Raw genomic sequence first — 20,733 nt, 5'->3', positions numbered from 1 at the left:
TTTTTTTTTGTAAAATATACAAATTCTATTTTTTTTATTTTTTTCCCCTATATCTTTGTTTTTTTTTCTCTCCCCCCCCCCCCCCCCCCCCCCCCCCCCCCGTTAATATAAACTTGTCTCCTAATGGAGTACAATTGCTACAGTCCTGGGGTCATGGGATTTGCTGGAACCTCTTCAGCTTTCAAGTTTATGATGCTAAATTGTTTTTTGGTGGTTAATCTTCTGCCAGCAGAGCATGAGAGTTCCCATTGCTCCTCAACCTTGCCAACATCTGATATTATCCGAGTTTTAAGTTTTTGCCACTCTAATGGCCATGAATTGGTATCTCATTGTGGTTTTATTCTTAATTTTTCTGATTACTAACCAGGCTGAGCAACTTTTCTAAAATTTCTTCGTGAAGTGCTTATTCATGGCTTTGCACCTTTCTCCCCTCTATGGATTGTTATATCTGTCTGCTATTGCTACCAAAGCTACTGCATCTTAAGATCTTAATAGATCTTTGGCTGATTTGTGACTGGGTTTGCCTGAGAAGCTTAACTTTTTATTATTTTTTAGTGTTTACTTATTTATTTATATTTTTTTGAGAGAGAGAGAGTGCACACATATGAGGGCGCAAATGGGGAAGGGGCAAAGAGAGAAGGGGAGAGAAGATCTGAAGCAGGCTCTGTGCTGACAGCAGAAAGCCTGATGTGGGGCTTGAATTCACAAACCATGAGATCATGACCTGGACCAAAGTCAGATGCTTAACCAACTGAGCCACCCAGGCACCCCTCCTGGGTAGTTTATAAAAGACTTCAGGCCAGTGGTATGCTGGGTGTGGCTACAAGTTGGTAAGGTTCAGGTGTGCTACCTTTATTCATTGTGGGGCTCACTCTGAAGGATGAAAGGCTAACTGAGGCATACCCTTTTAATGATGTATAGTTGCAATGTAGTAAAGTCAACACAAATTGCACCAGCACATTTTAAGTCCCAGCTAACATTGCATCTCCCATTGGCCAAACAAGTCATAGGCAAGCCTAAATTGAGTGTATTTGGTTCAAATGGAGCCATGGCAAGAGTGAGGATGTCTCATTCTGTAGAGGAGGTCAAGAATTTAAACTGAGGAAAGTGAAGGTATGGAAAAATACATTTTATATAAATGGAAACCAAAAGAAATCAGCGTAGCTGCTATAGCTATAGCTAAGAGAGGTGGGTATACTTGTATCAGACAAAATATAATTTAAGTAAAAAACTGTCACAAGAGACAAAGAAGAACATTATATAATGATCAAAAGGTCAGTCCACCAAGAAGGTATCACAGTTATAAACATATATGTACTTAACATCAGAGCACTTAAGTATGTCAAGGAAACATTGACAGAACTGAAGGAGAAATAGACAGCAGTAACTCTAACAGTAGAAGACTTCAATACCCCACTTTCTGTAATGGATACAAAATCCACAGAGGATCAATAATGACACAGAGGACTTGAATAATATTGTAGAGCAAATGGACCAAACAAATACAGAGCATTCCACTCAATATCAGCAGAATACATTTTCTTCTCAAGCACACACAGAAATTTCTCCAGGATAGGTAATATTTTAGGTCACAAAACAAGTCTTAACAAATTTAGAATGATTGAAATCATACCAAGAATCTTTACTGATCACAGTGGAGTAAAGGTAGAGATCAGTAGCAGAAGGAACACTGGAAAATTCACACAAATATGTGAAATTAAACAAACACTCGAACAACCAATGGGTTAAAGAAGAAATCAAAAAGGAAATTAGAAAATACTTTGAGACAAATGAAAACAAAAATACAACATAATGCAACTTATGGCATACAACAAAAGTAATACTAAGATGAAAGTTTATTGTGATAAGTGAATACATTAAAAAAAAAAAGATCTCAAATAAGCAAGCTAACTTTACACCGTAAGAAGCTAGAAAAAGAAGAATAAACTAAACCCACAATTACCAGAATAAAGACAATAACAGTTTAGGACAGAAATAAATGAGATAGAAAATAGAAAATAAAAGAAAACCAATGAAACTAAGAATTGAGTTTTTGAAAACATAAAATTGAAAAATCTTTAAACCAATTAGGAAACAAGGAGAAAACTCAAAATCATATATGAGAGAAGGGATATTACAACAGATGCTACAGTGGTAAAAAGGATCAACAATTCTATACCAACAAACTGGATAACCCAGAAGAAATGGATAATTTTTTAGATACATACAATCTACCAAGACTAAATCATGAATAAATAGAAACTCTGAATAGATCTGTAACTTCTATGGAAGTTGAATCAGTAATAAAAAACTTCCAAGATAGAAAAGCTGAGGACCAGATGTCTTCATTGGTGAATTCTACCAAACATTTGAATAAGAATTAATGGGGCACCTGGGTAGCTCAGTAGGTTGAGCATCCAACTTTGGCTCAGGTCACGATCTTGAGGTCCGTGAGTTTGAGCCCCCCATGGGGCTCTGTGCTGACAGCTCAGAGCCTGTAGCCTGCTTCCAATTCTGTGTCTCTCTTTCTCTGCCTCTCCCCCACTCACTCTCTCTCTCTCTCTCTCACTCTCTCTCAAAAATAAACATTAAAAGAAAATAATTGATGCCATTTCTTCTCCAACTCTTCTAAAAAATTGAAAAGAGAATACTTTTAAATTCATTTTATGAGGCTGACATTACCCCAATACCAAAGCTAGACAAAGATACCACAAGAAAGGAAAACTGTAGGCCAGCATCCTGGACGAATATAGATGGAGAAAATCTTCAACAAAATATAGGCAATCAGGATCAAACAACACATTAAAAGGAGCATAAACCATGACCAAATGGGATTTATCTTTGGGATAAAAGGATGGCTCAACATACAAAATCAATTAATGTGATTACTACATTAATGAAATAAATCACATAATCATTTTATTAGATGCAGAAAAAACATTTGATAGAATTCAAAAACTCTTCCATGACAAAAACTCTCAGTAAACTAGGGATAGAAAGAAAGTACCTCAGCATAGTAAAGGTCATATATGAAAAGCTCACAGCTGGCATTATATTTCCTCTGATAATCAAGTTTTCACATATACCTTTCTTTTTGGAGGCTCTCTCATCTTTTTTGTTGGTCTGTTTGCATATCTCTGCACAAGTATCATACTGCCTTAGTAACTATATCCATTTATCAATTGATGGGCTTTGAGTTGTGTCCACTTTTTGGCTGTAATGAATAATGCTGCTATGAACATTTGTGCACAAGTTTTTGTACAGATGTGTGTTTTCTTTCCTCTTGGGTGCATGTCTAGGAGTGGAATTGCTGGTACACACTGTTTAACATTTTGAGGAGCTACCAAACTATTTTCCATCCTACCAAACTGTTTTCCAAAATGACTGCACCATTTTACATTCTACGAGCAATATGAGACGTCTCTGATTTTCCCATATCCTTCTTACTGTCTGACTTTTTGATTATAGCTATCTTATAGTGGGTGTGAAATGGTATCTTGTGTTTTTTATTTCTGTTTCCCTAATGATTAATGATGTTGAATATCCTCTTTTCACGTCCTTATTGTCTATTTGTACATCTTTTTTTTTTTTTTTTTTTTTAGAGAAATGTTTGCTTAAATCCTTTGCCTGTTTGGGGGAGGGGTTCTTATTAATAGTTAAACTTCTTTTTACATTCTGAATACAGGTCTTTAAGATATATTATTTGCACTTATCTCACCACCCCCACCCCATTCTGTGTGCTGTCCTTTCACTTTCTTGATGGTATCATTTGCAGCCCAAAAGGTTTTACTTTTGATTTAGTCCACCTTACCTATTTTTCTTTTGTCACTTGTACTTTTTGGTGTCATATCTAAGGAACCATTTCCTAATCCAAGGGCATGTATTTTCTTTCCTGTATTTCCTTCCTGTATTTTCTTTCAAGAGTTTTGTAGTTTTAGTTCTTACATTTAAGTCTGTGGCCCACTTTGAATTAATATCTGTATTATGGTGTGAGGGAGGGATCCAGCTTCATTCTTTTGCATGTGAATGTCTACCTGTCCCAACACCATTTGTTGAAAAGACTATTTTTTCCCCTAGCAAATTGTCTTGACACCTTTGTTGAAAATTAAGTAGACATAGATGTATGGGTTTATTTCTAGAATATCGGTCTATTTAATTGGTCTGTATGTCTGTCTTTATGCCAGTGCCACACTGTCTTGATTATTGCAACTTGTAATAAGTTTTGAAACCAGGAAGTACGAGTTCTCCAACTTGCTACTTCTTTCTCATGATTGTTTTGGCTGTTCTGTGTGGGTTTGTGTGTGTGTGTGTGTGTGTTTCGTTTTGTTTTTTTTGCATTTACATTTGAATTTTAGGCTCCCACCTGGGATTTTGATAGAGATTGCATTGAATCTATGGATTAATTTGGATAATATTGCTATCTTAAAATTAGTAAATCTTCGAATATATGAACAAGGAATATCTTTCCATTTATTTTTTTTCATTTATTTCTTTTTATGGTGTTTTGTAGTTTTCAGTCTGTAAGTCTTGCACTTCTTTATTAAATTTATACTTATTTTATTGATCTTATTGTGAATGCAGTTATTTTAATTTATTCTTGGTTTATTAATTTCATTTGTATATAAATGCAAATAATTTGTATATGAACTGGTTTCATAATTTGCATATGATATGTATTAAGCCTAATAGCTTTTTAGTTGATTGCTTAGGATTTTTTTTTTTTTTTTACATACTAGACCATGTCATTGTAAACAGAGACAGTTTTCATTCTTCCTTTCCTATTGGGTGCTTTTTTTTTTCTTTTTCTTGCCTAGTTGCCCTGACTGGAATCTCTAGCACATTGTTAAATAGAAATGAGATATGAGATATTTTTGTCTTGTTTGTGATCTTGGAAGGAAAGCTTTCAGTCTTTCACCACTGAGTGTGATGTCAGGTGTAGGTGTTTGATAAACTCTTTATCAGCTTTAGGAAATTCCTCATATTCCTATCTTGATGAGTGCATTTTTTTAAAACATGAAAGAGTCTAACTTTTGTCAAAAGCTTTTTCTGTGTTTATTGATATGCCTGTGGTTTTTGTCCTTCATTCTCTTAATGTGGTATAATACTGATTTATATCAGTACTGATTTTACAAAAATCAAAAGGATTATAAGAGAATACAGTTGACCCTTGATTTTCTAATATTAAATTAACCTTCCATTACTGGTCATGTTGCGTAATTCTTTTATATGTTGCCGGATTCAGTTTGCTAGTATTCTGTTGAAGACTATTGAATCTGTGTCCATAGGGATATTGGTCTATAGGTTTATTTTCTTGTGTTATCATTGTCTGGTTTTGAAATCGAGGCAGTACTGGTTTGTCTCACAGGATGAGTTGGAAGTAATGCTTCATCTCTTCTTTTTGGAGAAAAGTTTGTAAAGGATTGGTATTATTCTTCAAATATTCAATGTAGATCATCTGGGCATGGGCTTTTCTTTTGGAAAGTCTTAAAATTGCTACTTTTATCTCTTTACTTATAGATGTACTCCGCTTTCTATTTCTTCTTGAGTCGTTTTCAGTAATTTATGTATTTTTAGAAATTTCATGTTATCTAATTTGCACACAGTTTTTGTGGAACAGTTGACCCTTGAACAACATAGGTTTGAAATGCGTGGGTCTACTGTACAAGAATTTTCTTGATAAATACAGTATGGTACTCTTAATGTATTTTCTATTCCTTATGATTTTCTTAACAGCATTTTTTTCTTTAGCTGTGAGAATACAGTATATAATACATGTAACATACAAACTGTGTATTAATCAACTGTTTATGTTATCAGTAAGGCTTTGGTCAACAGTAGGCTATTAGTAGTTAAGTTTTTAAGGAGTCAAAAGTATGAGTAGATTTTTGATTGCACAGGGTGTCAGTGTCCCTAACCCCTATTTTGTTCAAGGGTCAATTGTATTCCCTTAGAATCCTTTTGATTTTTGTAAAGTCAGTACTGATATAACCTCTTTCATTCTGGTTTTAGTAATTTGAATCTTCTCTTTTTTCTTGGTCTGGCTTAAAGTATGTCATGTTTGGTTATCTTGTTGACTATACTTTAAATTGCCAAGGTTTTAAGCTTTTTTCATATCCATATCTTTTAGTTTTACCTACTTGTGTTACTGTTCATCATTTCTTGTTCATTTCTTAGGCCTGTTTTTACTTCATTTATCATTTTGAGTATCCTAAACTGATTTATTTAAAAATATTTATCAATATTTTCCATAATTTAAATTTTATCAGGATGAATTCTTCCCTCCAGTGGCTGATTTTATGGTCTTTCTTAGTATTTGATTTCTTTTTGTGTTTTTGAATTTTGATTTTCAGATGCACTTTGAGTGGGAGGATTTTTTTTTCTCATTCTACACATACCTACTTTCTCCTGGATTTTTAGTGTTTGTGGTTGCCTGTGCCTGGCTCCCTGCAGCCCACTTCCTGGTCAGGAGTAGCATTTGTTCTTCCTGCCTTCTTAGACTCAAAGTTATAGCCCATCCTTCCAGGCATTTGTCTCGGAAGTTCCATTTGGCTCCCATTCACCAATGGTGGAGCCTCCTTCCACCTCTTGGCTTCTGAGGATAAACCTGGCTATAGCACCCATCTTTTATTGACCACTGGCTTCCTAACTTCCTCTGCCTTTCTCTTGCTCTGAAGCCTGATAGCTTTAAGACTTGCCACTCTGTTTCTGATTTGTGGTATGTTGACAGAGAGGGTTATTTGGTGTATATTTTAATGGCTTTGTTCTTGGTTTAGGCCAAAGGAGCATTTCCTCATCTGTAAAGTATGAGTGATAATGGTACATATGTCCTTGGGTTGTCATAAGTATTAATTGAAAGTCTGTATGTAGAGGGGTTGTGGCTATGCCAAGAATATATGGGTACACAGGTAATGTTAACTGCTAATACAATTAAGAGAGGGCAAAAATTCACACAGAAATTGTCAAAATGCACTTAGTTGTAGTTATTTATTAATTTATTCAAACACCAACTACTATGTATTATTATTGACACTGAGTATCAATGGTTACATTTTAGCCTGGTAATATCTTTGAAATAGTGGCAAATCAATACAATAATCAGATATTTGAATTCGATATTTTGGTGCTAAATTCACTTTGAATTCTATGCAGCATCGTAGAAGCAGGTGAAATGTTCTTCCACAGTGCGTTTTCTAATCATTGTTAAACATACTCTCTCTCCTGTGAACATCATATGAATTAACCATTTATGACTCTTATTTTTTGTTATTTTGTGTATATTTTTTATCCATACAGTGACCATATGATTTACTGTCTAAACTGAAACATTTTGGGGAGTGGAAGGTGGTAGTGCTAATAATTATACCAGGATGGCATGAGACAGAACTATCCTGGGTTATGAACAATAGGGCTACCTTCATTATCACCTTTCTGAAATGTCTTAGGAATCATCCTTATATTCTGCAAAGTATCTATGACTGTCTTGATGATAACAGGTGATCAATAAGTATTTTGTGTAAGAATTACCAAATAGCAAGTGGATATAAGCAGGCAGTACATTATTTTTGTTATTTACAGACTTAAAATTTGAAGTATTAAAATTGTTTACATTTTTTATAAATAATAATCTTAATTTGTCTGCTTAATTAGGAGGTCAGTAACACAAGTGTTAGGCAGTATGCAAGATGAAAATTCCACAACAGAGAAGGAAAATCAAACTGATTCAGAGGATTAATTTGAAAATCAGTGCACTATTTCCAGAGTTTCTATCGAAATACAAATCATTTACATTATTATCTGTCCTGCTTTAAAATACTATTTAGAAGTGTCTTTAATTAAAATCACTTAAAAATGTTTTCTATTATAGCTAGTGCTTGGGTATAGTTACAGAGCCAAAGTACCCTGGGGTGCAGTGCCACCTAGTCATTATTCACCTTCATTTCCCCTGGATGATATTTCTTTAATGTGTTTTAGAATATGATGCTATTCTTCCTTGGCTCTAATTTTTCTTTTTTTAATTTCTTCAAAACTCGGGAAGGAGCCACGTGACTGATGTGACATTTGGGGCTTTCTGGGAGTAGGCCATGTATTAGGACAATCAGAATAATCCATGTATTTTGATACTGTGCCAAGGATGTCAGGTTAAGTTTATATCAAAAGAAGTGTTCTATTTTGTTGGTAGAATATATCTTGTGGTTTGACATTTGAAGGGGTTATATAAAACCTTCCTGTCGCCCTTTCTGTGTCATGCTATCTTCTATCTGTCCATCTACCTATCTGCATATCATCCGTCTCCTTTGTGTTGCATTTGATGAAGAATTATATTTAATTCCTTTTTTGTCTGGCAGCAAAATCTTATATGGGCTGTTGGGTATATTTTGTATTTTTGTTTCATTATCTAAAGGAAATCCAATTGTTACTAAATTGTATTTTGAAACTTTTCAGTGGAAAAAAATTCATCTTTTTTCTCTAATACATAATATGAATTCAGGCTTTCTTTTTTTTTTTTTTTTTAACAAACCAGAGTTATTGATAATTACTAGGGATTAGCAAAACAGATCACTTTGATGGCAGGAGAAAAGCCTTAGTGGCCAGATGATTTCAGTTTGACAAGCCATGGGGTGTTATTAGTTATGAAATGCAAGCTAGCCTTGGCAGTGCTTATGTCTTGTGCAATAATACTTTGCTAAAGGCATCAAGTCTAAGCTGTTCATTTGCATAGATGTTCAGAGTATTACTGGGAGCTAGGCATGATAAATTTTATTTATATCCTACAAAATGAATGTAATATTATTGAATTTATTATGTAAGTGCCTATCTTAAGGACATAAATATCAAATGGCTAGAAGGAAATGGATATGAGCAAAAATTTTTTTTTTTAATATATGAAAGAAAAAGAGAAAGGAGTTGTTAAGTTAGAGAACTACACTTATCTAGGCATATAGCACGATAAAAGGGGTGGTGTAGGGATCAAGAACTAATAACACTAACTTAAGGTGTTTGAGGCTTCTCTGTAATTCAGAGATGCACTTAATGCAGTTAAGGGCCCCAAACCCATCCTGAAAGTCCATTGTGATCCAGGTACTATCTAGACAATAGAAAAATAAGGATCAGTAATTTAGAATCTTTGTCATAAGGAAGCTTAGAGCCACATAAGGGGAGACATATCTATAAATAAAAAAAATATATAGTATAAGGTGTTGAAGAATGTGACAAAGATAAGAACAAGACAATGGATTTTAAGTAAGACACACCTGGTCCACTGGGAGCAGGAGGTAGGCAAGGAAGACTTTTCTCAAGAATATGAAGTCTCTTTGAGTTGAGTAATAAAGAATGATTAAGAATTAGAGATTGAAAAAGGAGAGGCAGATAGTAGGGAAGGTGTTCTGAGGTTGAGAGACCAGTAAAAGTATGGGGCTGAGAAGCAGTGTTCCAAACAACTTGGCTGGAGCTTAAGATTGGAGGTAGTCAGAGTTAATAGGAGTAGGAGAAATGAATTCAAGAAATGTTGAATAGGTTAAAAATGAGCAGAACCTGGTGATGGAGTGTGAGGTGTGATGTAAAGGATGTAAATGATCCTAGGTCTCTGGCTCAGGCAAAGTCAGGGCCACCATTAGCCCAAAAGGAGTCTTGAATCAGAAAAAGATGCATTTTCTGACTGGCCAATGTTAACCCTGGCAGAGGGAATGGCACGTGTGCAGAACCCAGAGTACATTTCAGCTTTCACTTGCCATTGGCTTGGTACTCTTATATGCAGTGTCTAGTTTGAAGAACTGTGAGGGGCAGAGGTGCAAACGGGTGATTAATCATATCATTACTGCAAATAGGAAGAGAGAGCAGAACTAGGAGGCAGTGAGAGGGGAAATGATGAACTCAGTTGTGAATATGTTCAGTTGATAGTATCTGGGGTCATTGTTCAGGGGCACATATCAAGGAAGAAGTTGGATGTATGATTCTAAAACACTGGGGACTATAGATGATTTAGGTCTACTAAACTTTTTTTTCCCTGAAGTTTATTTATTTTGAGAGTGACAGAGAGAGCATGAGCTGGGGAGGGGCAGAGAGAGAAGGAGACAGAGAGAATCCCAAGCAGGCTTCATGCTCATTGCAGAGCCCAACATGGGGCTTCATAACCTGAGCCGAAATCAAGAGTCGGATGGATGCTTAACTGACAGAGCCAGGTGCCCCTAAACTTTTTAAAAATTACATGTCAGTTGTAGTTAAAGTTTTTCAAAGAGAATTATAGCTCCAGTGGTACTCATCTAATACTATGGGTAAGTTCTCCAAAATGGTTAACCTGCTTATCAAACACATTCCAAATAATTTTTCAAAGAGTGTCTACTCTTATTTATGTATTCATTTTGTTTTTTTAATTTTTATTTTTGTTGAAGTATGTTTGACATACAATATTTTATTAGTTTCAGGAATACAACATAGAGATTTGACAAATATATACATTATGAAATGGTCACCACAGTAAGTATAGTTATCATCTATCACCATGCAACATTATTATTAATATTATTGACTATATTTTCCATACTGCACTTTTCATCCCCATGATGTTTTTATTTTATAACTGGAAGTTTTTACCTCTTAACCCCCTTCATCTATTTCACCCATCCTTCTAGCTCTCTCCCTTCTGGAAACTGCCAGTTTTTTCTCTATCTCTATGAATTTATTTGTTCATTTGTTTTATTTTTTAGATTCACATATAAGTGAATCATATACTACTTGTCTTCTTCTATGTGATTTTTTCCCCTTAGCATAGTAACCTCTATGTCCATCCGTATTGTCATGAGTGCCAAGAATTCATTCTTTTTTATGGCTGAGTATTACTCTGTTGTGTACACACACACACACACACACACACACACACACACTTATATATATATTTATTTAACATCTTCTTTATCCATTCATCTATTGGTGGACGCCCAGGTTGCTTCTATACCTTGGCTTTTTTTTTTTTAAATAATGCTTCAATAAACACAGGGGTGCATGTATCCTTTTGAATTATTGTTTTGTTTTTGTTTTTGTTTATGTTTTTCTTTTTCTTTTTCTTTTTTTGGTGAATACCCAGAAATGGAATTACGAGTTGTATGGTATTTCTATTTTTAATTTTTTGAAGAATTTCCATACTGTTTTCCATAGTGGCTATACCAGTCTACATTCCCACCAGCAGTGCACAAGGATTGTCTTTTCTGTGTATCCTTGCCAACACTTTATTGACTTTTTGATACTATTTTGACAGGTGTGAAGTGATATCTTATTGTGGTTTTGATTTGCATTTTTCTGATGACTAGTGATGTTCAGAATCTTTTCATGTGTCTGTTGACCATCTGGATGTCTCCTTTGGGAAAATGTCTGTTCAAGACCTCTCCCTGTTTTTAATTGGATTATTTGTTTTTTTGGTGTTGAGTTGTATGTGTTCTTTACATATTTTAGATTTTAACCCTTTATTAGATATATCATTTGAAAATAACTTCTCCCATTCAGTGAGTAGCCTTTTTGTTTTGTTGATGGTTTCCTTTGCTGTGCAAGAGTTTGATGTAGTGCTATTTTTTTATTTTTGCTTTTGTTGCCCTTGCATGAGGGTACAGATTCGCAAAAATATTGCTAAGGCTGATGTCCAAGAGATTACTGCCTACATTTCCTTTTAGGAATTTTATGGTTTCAGGTCTTACATTTAGGTCTCTAATCTATTTTAAGTTGATTTTTGTGTATGGTGAATGAAAGTGGTCCATTTTCATTCGTTTACATGTAGTTGTCCTCCTTCCCCAGTACAATTTATTGAAGAGACTGTTTTTTCATCATTGTATTATATTCTTGCCTTCTTTGTGACACATTTATTTACTATGTAAGTTTGGGATATTCTGCTCTGTGGATCTATGCATCTATTTTTGTGTCGGTTTCATACTGTTTTGATTACTAAAGCTTTGTAATGTAGTTTGAAATCTGGGATTGTGATACTTCCAGCTTTGTTCTTCTTTCTCAAAATTGCTTTAAGTATTCAGGGTCTTTTGTAATTTTATTTAAATTTTTAATGTTTATTTATTTTGAGACAGACAGTGTGAGGAGGAGCGTGGCAGGGAGAGAGGGAGACACAGAATCCAAAACAGGATCCGGGCTCTGAGCTGTCAGCACAGAGCCCAATGCGGGGCTCAAACTCATGAACTGTGAGATCATGACCTGAGCCCAAGTTGGATGTTCAACCTACTGAGCCGCTCAGGTGCTCCAGGGTCTGTTGTAGTTTAAAATAAATTTAAGGTTGTTTGTCCTAATACTGTGAAAAATACTATTGGCATTTTGATAGGGATGGAATTGAATCTGTAGATTACTTTGAATAGTATGGACATTTTAACAATCTTAATTTTTTCAGTCCACAAACATGGTATATATTTCCACTTACTTGTTTCATCTTCTTTTTTTTTTTTTCATCAATGTCTTATGTTTTTCAGAGTTCAGGTCTTTCAACTCCTTGGTTAGATGTTTTACTAGGTATTTTATTATTTTTGAAGCAGTTGTAAATGGGATTGTTTCTATAATTTCTTTCCGTTACTTTGTTCATAGTGTATAGAAATATCTGGGTATTAATTTTGTATCCTGTGACTTTACAGAATTCATTTATTAATTGTAACAGTTTTTTGGTGGAGTCTGTAGGGTATTCTGTACAGTTGTCCCTTGAACAATGTGGGGGTTAGGGGCACCAATCCCAGTGTAGTTGAAAATTTGCATGTAACTTTTGACCCCCCCAAAAAACTTAACTATTAGGTGCCTACTATTGACCAGAAGACTTACTGATAACATAGTCAATTAATCCATGTTTTATATATTACATATATTATATCCTGTGTTTTTATAATAAAGTAAGCCAGAGAAAAGAAAATGTTATTAAGAAAATCATAAAGAAGAAAAATACATTTACAGTACTGTACTTTGTTTATTGCAAAAAATCTGCATATAAGTGAACATGTGCAGTTCAAACCCATGTTGTTTGAGGGCCAACTATATATAGTATCATGTCATCTGCAAATAATGAAAGTTTTACTTCTTCCTTATCAATTTGGGTGCCTTTAATTATTATTTTTTGTCTTATTGCTGCAGCTAGACTTTCTAGTACTATGTTGAATGAAAGTGGTGAGAGTGGACATCCTTGTCTTTTTCCTAGTCTTAGATAAAAATCTTTCAGCTTTTCATTATTGAGTAATCTGGTTTTGTCATGTGTGGCTTTTATTATGTTGAAGTATGTTCTTTCTAAACCAAATTTGTTTGGCGTTTTTATCATAAATGGATGTTGAATTTTGTCAGATGCTTTTCTGCATCTTTGAGATGGTCATATAATTTTTATTCTTCATTTTGTTAATGTGGTGTGTCATGGTGATTGATTTTCAGATATTGAACCATCCTTGCATCCCTGGAATAAATCTCACTTACTTCTGGTGAATGATCCTTTTAATGTATGGTTGAATTAAGTTTGCTAATATTTTTTTGAAGAATTTTTGCGTCTGTGTTTATCAGGGATATTGGCCTATAATTTTCTTTTTTGTAGTGCCTTTGTCTGGTTTTTGTATCAGGGTAATTCTGTCCTCATAGCATGAATTTGGAAGAATTCCTTCCTTTTATATTTTTTGGGGATAATTTTGAGAGGGATAGTTATTAACTCTACTTTCCATGTTTAGTAGACTTTACCTGTGAATCCTCAGGTCCTGGACTTTTGTTTGCTGAGAGTTTTTTACTACTGATTTAATTTTGCTACTAATCTACTACTGTAATTGTTAGTGTACTGAAGAGTGGTCATAATAAATTGGTTTGGTAAACTTTTTTTTTAATTTCTCTGTTCCAGATTGCTGTGCTACGCCTTGTATGACAAAAGTCCTCTCACCAAGAATACTTTTGCCTTGACACCTGTGGACGGTCAGACTGTGTGAGTACAGCCTATCTGAATAGGCAGATTGCAGTGAATCCAAATTGGTTAAATCAGCTGAGCAAACAAAACAAAAAAACCAAACCAAAACAAAACAAAGCAAAAATGATGTAATAGGTAAGACCAAAGAAAAGTATCTATTTTCTTTGTGATATAAATTCTAGATGAGGCGGAAAACTCATCTCTTTTCCTGTTAACTTATTATTATAGTAGTGTCTATAAAAGCAACAGTGAACTTTTTATGTCACCTCAGTTTCAGGGTATTTATGGAAACAGATTAGAAGAAGTTTAATGAGAAAATTTTGGGGGGATTGTTTTTGTTATTCTAAAGGGGCAAAACTCCTAAATTTTTTATGTGGCACTATTTTGCAGAAAAACACTTTGCTAAGGAGTGCTAAAGTGGCAATGAAACAGCCCAACAGAAAGAGGAAGCTTAGTATGGATTCCAAAGAGCATTTGAATCAGGATGGATGCTTGGTAAGATGTCAGTTCCTGGGCCCTTCCTTCTAGTTTGTGCTCACTGTGGAAATTCAGTGTGATTGTATAGTTTGTGTAACCACAGCAGAGGTGTTTCCTCAATGGCTAGGAGCTGGTTGCTTCTGGTTGAGGTTTATATATAGAGCTATTGAATACAAATGTCATTAAGTCTGATACATTTTAAAGGGTAATCTTCATTTTGAAAGTGAAAGGAGACCTTTTCTTTTTCTTTTTTTTAATCTTAAAAACATTTTAATGCATATTCTTTGAACACATTTATATGTACATATATATTTTAAACATATCATAGTGCATACATGTAAATCAGCTATTGTACTACATATATCTCACACAACAGGGGAATCAAAACATTTCTACCTACTGATATTCTGTGACTGGCCAGTGTTGTCCAAGACTTTATGCTGGTATTTACAAATATGGTGCTATGGTATTTACAAATATTGCTATAATAAGATCATTACTTCTGTGAAAAGTATAAGATTTATCTTCTTGATAAATGTTTTCATACTTAAGATTTTATCAAATAAAATTTCCTTTGATGTTTTTATTTTATTTTTGAGAGAGAGAGTCAGAGCACAAGTGGGGAAAGGACCAAGAGAGAGGGAGACACAGAATATGAAGCAGGCTTCAGGTTCTGAGCTGTTGGCACAGAGCCTAATGTGGGGCTTGAACTCATGGACGGAGAGATCATGACATGAGCTGAAGTTGGATGCTTAACTGACTGAGTGACCCAGATGCCCCTCAAATAAAATTTCTAAAATAATCTCCTTTTATCTTAATACCCCATCAAATATACCACACATAGTTTATGTCTTCTTAGAAAGAGGTATTTCTCCAACTGAAGATAATTATTTGATGAATAGTTTGAAAAAAATAATCTAAAATATGAAGAAGAAAAAAATATTTCCCCCCCCCTTACAAAATCAGTTATCTAATAGTCATTTAAGGAGGAGCTTAAATTTGATGTGGAGACATAGACTAAAAGGTTAAGAGTAGTTATTACTAGATGATTAGAGGTGCCTTTTATATTGTCTTTTCTATTTACTTAGTTTACCGTAAGCATGTGTTACTTTTTGAACTAGAGATAAAGCTATACCTATGTATGTACAGGGAAATTCCAGAAAGAAAATCCATCAAGTATCAGTCCTGGCATGTCTTAGGTTTTAGAGACTTCTGTTTTATAAAGATGAAGGTAATTGATCATTATCAAGTGAGGGATAGAGATGGTGAACTGGAGGGCGTTGTGTTTGTTGGGGTTTTGCAGAGAAACAGAACCAATGGGAGTAGCTGACAGTCCTGTCACACACTCTCTGTTCACAATCTTTGTCCCTACTTGATAATGATGAATTGTATGTATATGTATATGTATATGTATATGTATATGTATATGTGTATGTGTATGTGTATGTATATGTGTGTACATGTATATAAAAGATTTATTTAAAAGAAATTTTAAAGAAATTGATTCATACAATTGTGGGGGCTGACAGGTCTGAAATCTATAGGGCAGGTTTGTAGACTGCAGACTCACAAAAGAATTGATGTTGCAGACTTGAATCTGGAGGCATTCTGCAGGCAAAGTTCCGTCTTCTTCGGAGAGGTCAGTCTTTTATCTTGTAAGACCTTCAACTGATTGGATGAGGCCCACCCACATTATGGAGATTAATCTGCTTTACTCAGAGTCTATTATTTGAATGTTTTTTTTTTTGTTTGTTTTTTATTGTTAAGTTAGCTAACATACAAGGTAGTCTTGGCTTTAGGAGTAGATTCCTATGATCCATCACTTACATACAGCACCCAGTGCTCATCCCAACAAGTGCCCTATACCCATTTTCACCACCACTCCACCCCCCCACCCTCATCAAACCTCAGTTTGTTCTCTGTATTTAAGAGTCTCTTATGGTTTGCCTCCTACTCTGTATCTTATTTTTCCTTCCATTCCTCTATTGTCGTCTTTTAAGACTCTCAAATTCCACATATGAGTGAAATCATATGATATCTGTCTTTCTCTGACTTATTTCGCTTGTCATAATACCCTTCAGTTCCATCCATGTTGCTGAAAATGGCAAGATTTCATTCTTTTCATTGCTGGGTAGTATTCCATTTTGTATGTATGTAAGTATGTATGTATGTATGTATGTATGTATGTGTGTGTGTATACATCTTCTTTATCCACCCATCATGGTGGACATTTGGGCACTTTCCATAATTTGGCTATTGTTGATAGTGCTGCTATAAGCATTGGGGTGTATGTGCCCCTTCGAATCAGCACTCCTGTATCCTTTGGACAAATTCCTAGTACTGAAATTGCTGGGTCATAGGGTCATTCTATTTTTAATTTTTTGAGGAATCTCCACACTGTTTTCTAGAGTGGCTGCATCAGTTTGCATTCCCATGAACACTGCAAGAAGTTTCCCCTTTCTCCACATCCTCACCAACATTTGTTGTTTCCTGAGTTGTTAAGGTTAGCCGCTCTGACCAGTGTGAGGTGGTGTCTCAATGTGGTTTTGATTTGTATTTCCTTGATGATGAGCGATGTTGAACATCTTTTCATGTGTCTGTTTGTCATCTGGATGTCTTCTTTGGAAAAGTGTCAGGGCACCTGGGTGGCTCAGTCAGTTAAGCGTCTGACTTTGGCATAGGTCATGATCTTGCAGTTTGTAAGTTCGAGCCCTGCTTCAGGCTCCATGCTGACAACTCAGAGCCTGGAGCCTGCTTCGAATTCTGTCTTCCTCTCTCTCTGCTCCTCCCCTACTCATGATCTGTCTCTCTCTCAAAAAGAAACATTAAAAAAAAGAGAGAGAGAAAAACTGTCTATTCATGCCTTCTGCCCACTGGATTTTTTTTTTGGGGGGGGTGTTGAGTTTGGTAAATTCTTTTTAATTTTTTTTTAACGTTTATTTTTGAGACAGAGAGACACAAAGCATGAACGGGGGAGGGTCAGAGAGAGGGAGACACAGAATCTGAAACAGGCTCCAGGCTCTGAGCTGTCAGCACAGAGCCCGACGCGGGGCTCGAACTCACGGACCGCAAGATCATGACCTGAGCCGAACTCAGCCACTTAACCGACTGAGCCACCCAGGCGCCCCTGAGTTTGGTAAATTCTTTATAGAGTTTTGATACTAACCCTTTACCTGATATGGCATTAGCAAACATCTTCTCTTATTCTGTCAGTTGCCTTTTAGTTTTGTTGATTGTTTCCTTTGCTGTGCAGAAGCTTTTTATCTTGATGAGGTCCCAATAGTTCATTTTTGCTTTTATTTTTCTTGCCTTTGGAGACATGTCAAATAAGAAGTTGATGCGGCCAAGGTCAAAGAGGTTGCTGCCTGTTTTCTCCTGTAGGATTTTGATGGTATCCTGTCTCACATTTAGGTCTTTCATCCATTTCAAATTTATTTTTGTGTAAGGTATAACAAAGTGGTCCAGTTTCATTTTTCTGCATGTTGCTGTCCAGTTTCCCAGCACCATTTGCTAAAGAGATTGTGTTTTTTCCATTGGATACTCTTTCTTGCTTTGGCAAAGATTAGTTGGCTATGTATTTGTGGGTCCATTTCTGGGTTCTCTGTTCTATTCCATTAGTCTGTGTGTCTGTTTTTGTGCCAGTACCACACTGTCTTGATGATTACATGTTTGTAATTCAGGATAAAGTCCAGGATTGTGATGCCTCCAACTTTGTTTTTCTTTTTCAACATTACTTTGTCTATTTGGGGTCTTCTGTGGTTCCATACAAATTTTAGGATTGTTTCTTCTAGCTCTGTGAAGAATGCTGGTGCTATTTTGATTGGGATTGCATTGAATATGTAGATTGCTTTGAGTAGTATTGATATTTTAACAATATTTGTTCTTCTAATCCATGAACATGGAATGTTTTTCCATTATTTTGTGTCTTCTTCAGTTTTTTTCATAAGCATTCTATAGTTTTTAGTGTACAGATCTTTTATCTCTTTGTTTGGGTTTATTCCTAGGTATTTATTTTATAGTTCTTGATGCAATTGTAGATGAAATTGATTCCTTGATATTTATTTCTGTTGCTTCATTATTAGTGTATAGAAATGCAACTGATTTCTGTTCATTGATTTTATATCCTGCAACTTTGCTGAATTCATATATCATTTGTAGCAGTATTTTGGTGGAGTCTTTGGGTTTTCCATGTAGAGTATCATGTCATCTGTGGAAAGTGAAAGTTTGACTTTTTTGCCAATTTGGATGCCTTTTATTTATTTTTGTTGTCTGATTGCTGAGGCTAGGGCTTCCAACACTATGTTAAACAACAGTGGTGAGAGTGGACATCCCTGTTGTGTTCCTAATCTCAGGGGAAAGCTCTCAGTTTTTCCCCATTGAGGATGATATTAGCTGTAGGCTTTTGATATATGGCTTTAATGTGTTTAAGTATATTCCTTCTTTCAGGGCTTTCTTGAGGATTTTTATTAAGGAAGGATGCTATATTTTGTCAAATGCTTTTTCTGTGTCTATTGATAGGATCATATGGTTCTTATCCTTTCTTCTATTAATGTGATGTATCACATTGATTGATTTGCAAATATTGAACCAGCCCTGAAGCCCAGGAATGGATCTCACTTGATCACGGTGAATAATTCTTTTAATATACTGTTAAATTTGGTTTGCTAGTATCTTGTTGAGAGTTTTTGCATGCATGTTCATCAGGGATATTGGCCTGTAATTCTCCTTTGTATTGGGATCTCTGTCTGGTTTGGAAGTCAAGGTAGTGCTGGCTTCATAGAATGAGTCTGGAAGATTTCCATCAATTTCTGTTTTTTGGAACAGATTGAGAAAAATAAGTATTAACCCTGCTTTAAATGTCTGGTAGAATTCCCCTGGGAAGCCATCTGACCAAGGACTTTTGTTGGGAGATTTTAAAAAAAATTTTCTTTAACATTTGATTTTGTAAAAATATTTATTTATTTTTGAAAGAGAGAGACAGAGCGTGAGTGGGGGCAGGGCAGAGAGAGAGGGAGACACAGAACTCATAGAAGGCTCCATGCTCTGCACTGTCAGCACAGAGCCCTCTGTGGGGTTTGAACCCATATACTGTGAGATCATGACCTAAGCCAAAGTTGGATGCTTAATAGACTGAACCACTTAGGTGCCCCTGTTGGAAGATTTGTGATAACTGATTCAGTTTCTTCATTTTCTATGGGTCTGTTCAAAGTTTCTATTTCCTCCCTTTTGAGTTTTGGTAGTATGTGGGTGTTTCCATTATTCCAGATTGTCCAATTTGGTGGCATATGATTTTTCATAGTATTCTCTAATAATTGTTTGTATTTATGTGGTGTTAGTTGTGATCTCTCCTCTTTCATTCATGATTTTATCTATTTGGGTCCTCTGTCTTTTCTTTTTGGGAAGTCTGGCCAGACTTGTTTATTCTTTCAAAAGACCAGCTCTTAGATTCATTGATCTTTTATACTGGTTTTTTTTTGTATTCTATATTGTTTATTTCTGCTCTAATATTTATTATTTCTCATCATCTGCTGGCTTTGGGCTTTCTTTGCTGCTGCCTTTGTAGTTACTTTAGGTGTGAAGTTAGGTTATGTATTTGGGACCTTTCTTACTTCTTGAGATAGGTCTGAATTGCAATGTATTTTCCTCTTAGGACTCCTTTGCTGCATCCCAAAGGGTTTGGACTGTCATGTCTTCATTTTTCAGTTGCTTCCATATATTTTTAAAATTTCTTCTTTAATTTCCTAAGTTTACTCATTCATTCTTTTGTAGAATGTTCTTTAACCTCCATTTATTTCTGTGCTTTCCAAATTTTTTCTTGTGGTTAGTTCAAGTTTTGCAATCTCAAAATATACATGGTATGATTTCATTCTTTTGTATTTCTGAGGGCTCTTTTGTGACCCAGTATATGATCTATTTTGGAGAATGTTCCATGTGCACTTGGGAAGAATGTGTATTCTGCTGCTTTTGGATGAAAAGTTTTGAATATATCTGTTATGTCCATCTGGTCCAATATGTCATTCAGAGCTGTTGTTTCCGTATTGGTTTTCTGCCTAGATGATCTGTCCATTGCTTTAAGTGGAGTATTCAAGTCTCGTATAATCACAGTATTATCTATACATTTGTGTTTGGGATTAATTGATTTATATATTTGGGTTCTTCACATTGGGGGCATAAACATTTACAATTGTTATCTCTTATTGATGTATAGACCCCTTAATTATGATGACCTTATTCATCTCTTGTTTCAGTGTTTGTTTTAAAATCTAGTTTGTCTAATATAAGTATGGCTGCTTCAGCTCTCTTTTGACATCCAGTAGCATGATGGATCTCCATCCTTACACTTTTAATCG

At 35.1% G+C, this 20,733-nt stretch overlaps 1 protein-coding gene across 4 annotated transcripts in view; it reads left to right on the top strand.

Moving 5' to 3' along the window:
- Positions 1 to 20,733, top strand: part of L3MBTL4 (L3MBTL histone methyl-lysine binding protein 4) — a 448,796-nt gene that overhangs the window by 69,812 nt on the left and 358,251 nt on the right. For all 4 annotated transcript variants that reach the window (XM_049620399.1, XM_049620400.1, XM_049620401.1 and 1 more), the window contains exons 2-3: positions 13,844 to 13,924; positions 14,297 to 14,401. In XM_049620399.1, the coding sequence (XP_049476356.1) occupies positions 14,330 to 14,401 (72 nt within the window). In that variant the 5' untranslated portion in view covers positions 13,844 to 13,924; positions 14,297 to 14,329. The remainder of the gene's footprint in view (positions 1 to 13,843; positions 13,925 to 14,296; positions 14,402 to 20,733) is intronic.

Source organism: Panthera uncia (genome assembly GCF_023721935.1).
Source record: "Panthera uncia isolate 11264 chromosome D3 unlocalized genomic scaffold, Puncia_PCG_1.0 HiC_scaffold_8, whole genome shotgun sequence".
Taxonomy (NCBI): domain Eukaryota; kingdom Metazoa; phylum Chordata; class Mammalia; order Carnivora; family Felidae; genus Panthera; species Panthera uncia.
Note: the sequence above shows the minus strand (reverse complement) of the source record. Positions and strands in the feature narration are given on the sequence as shown.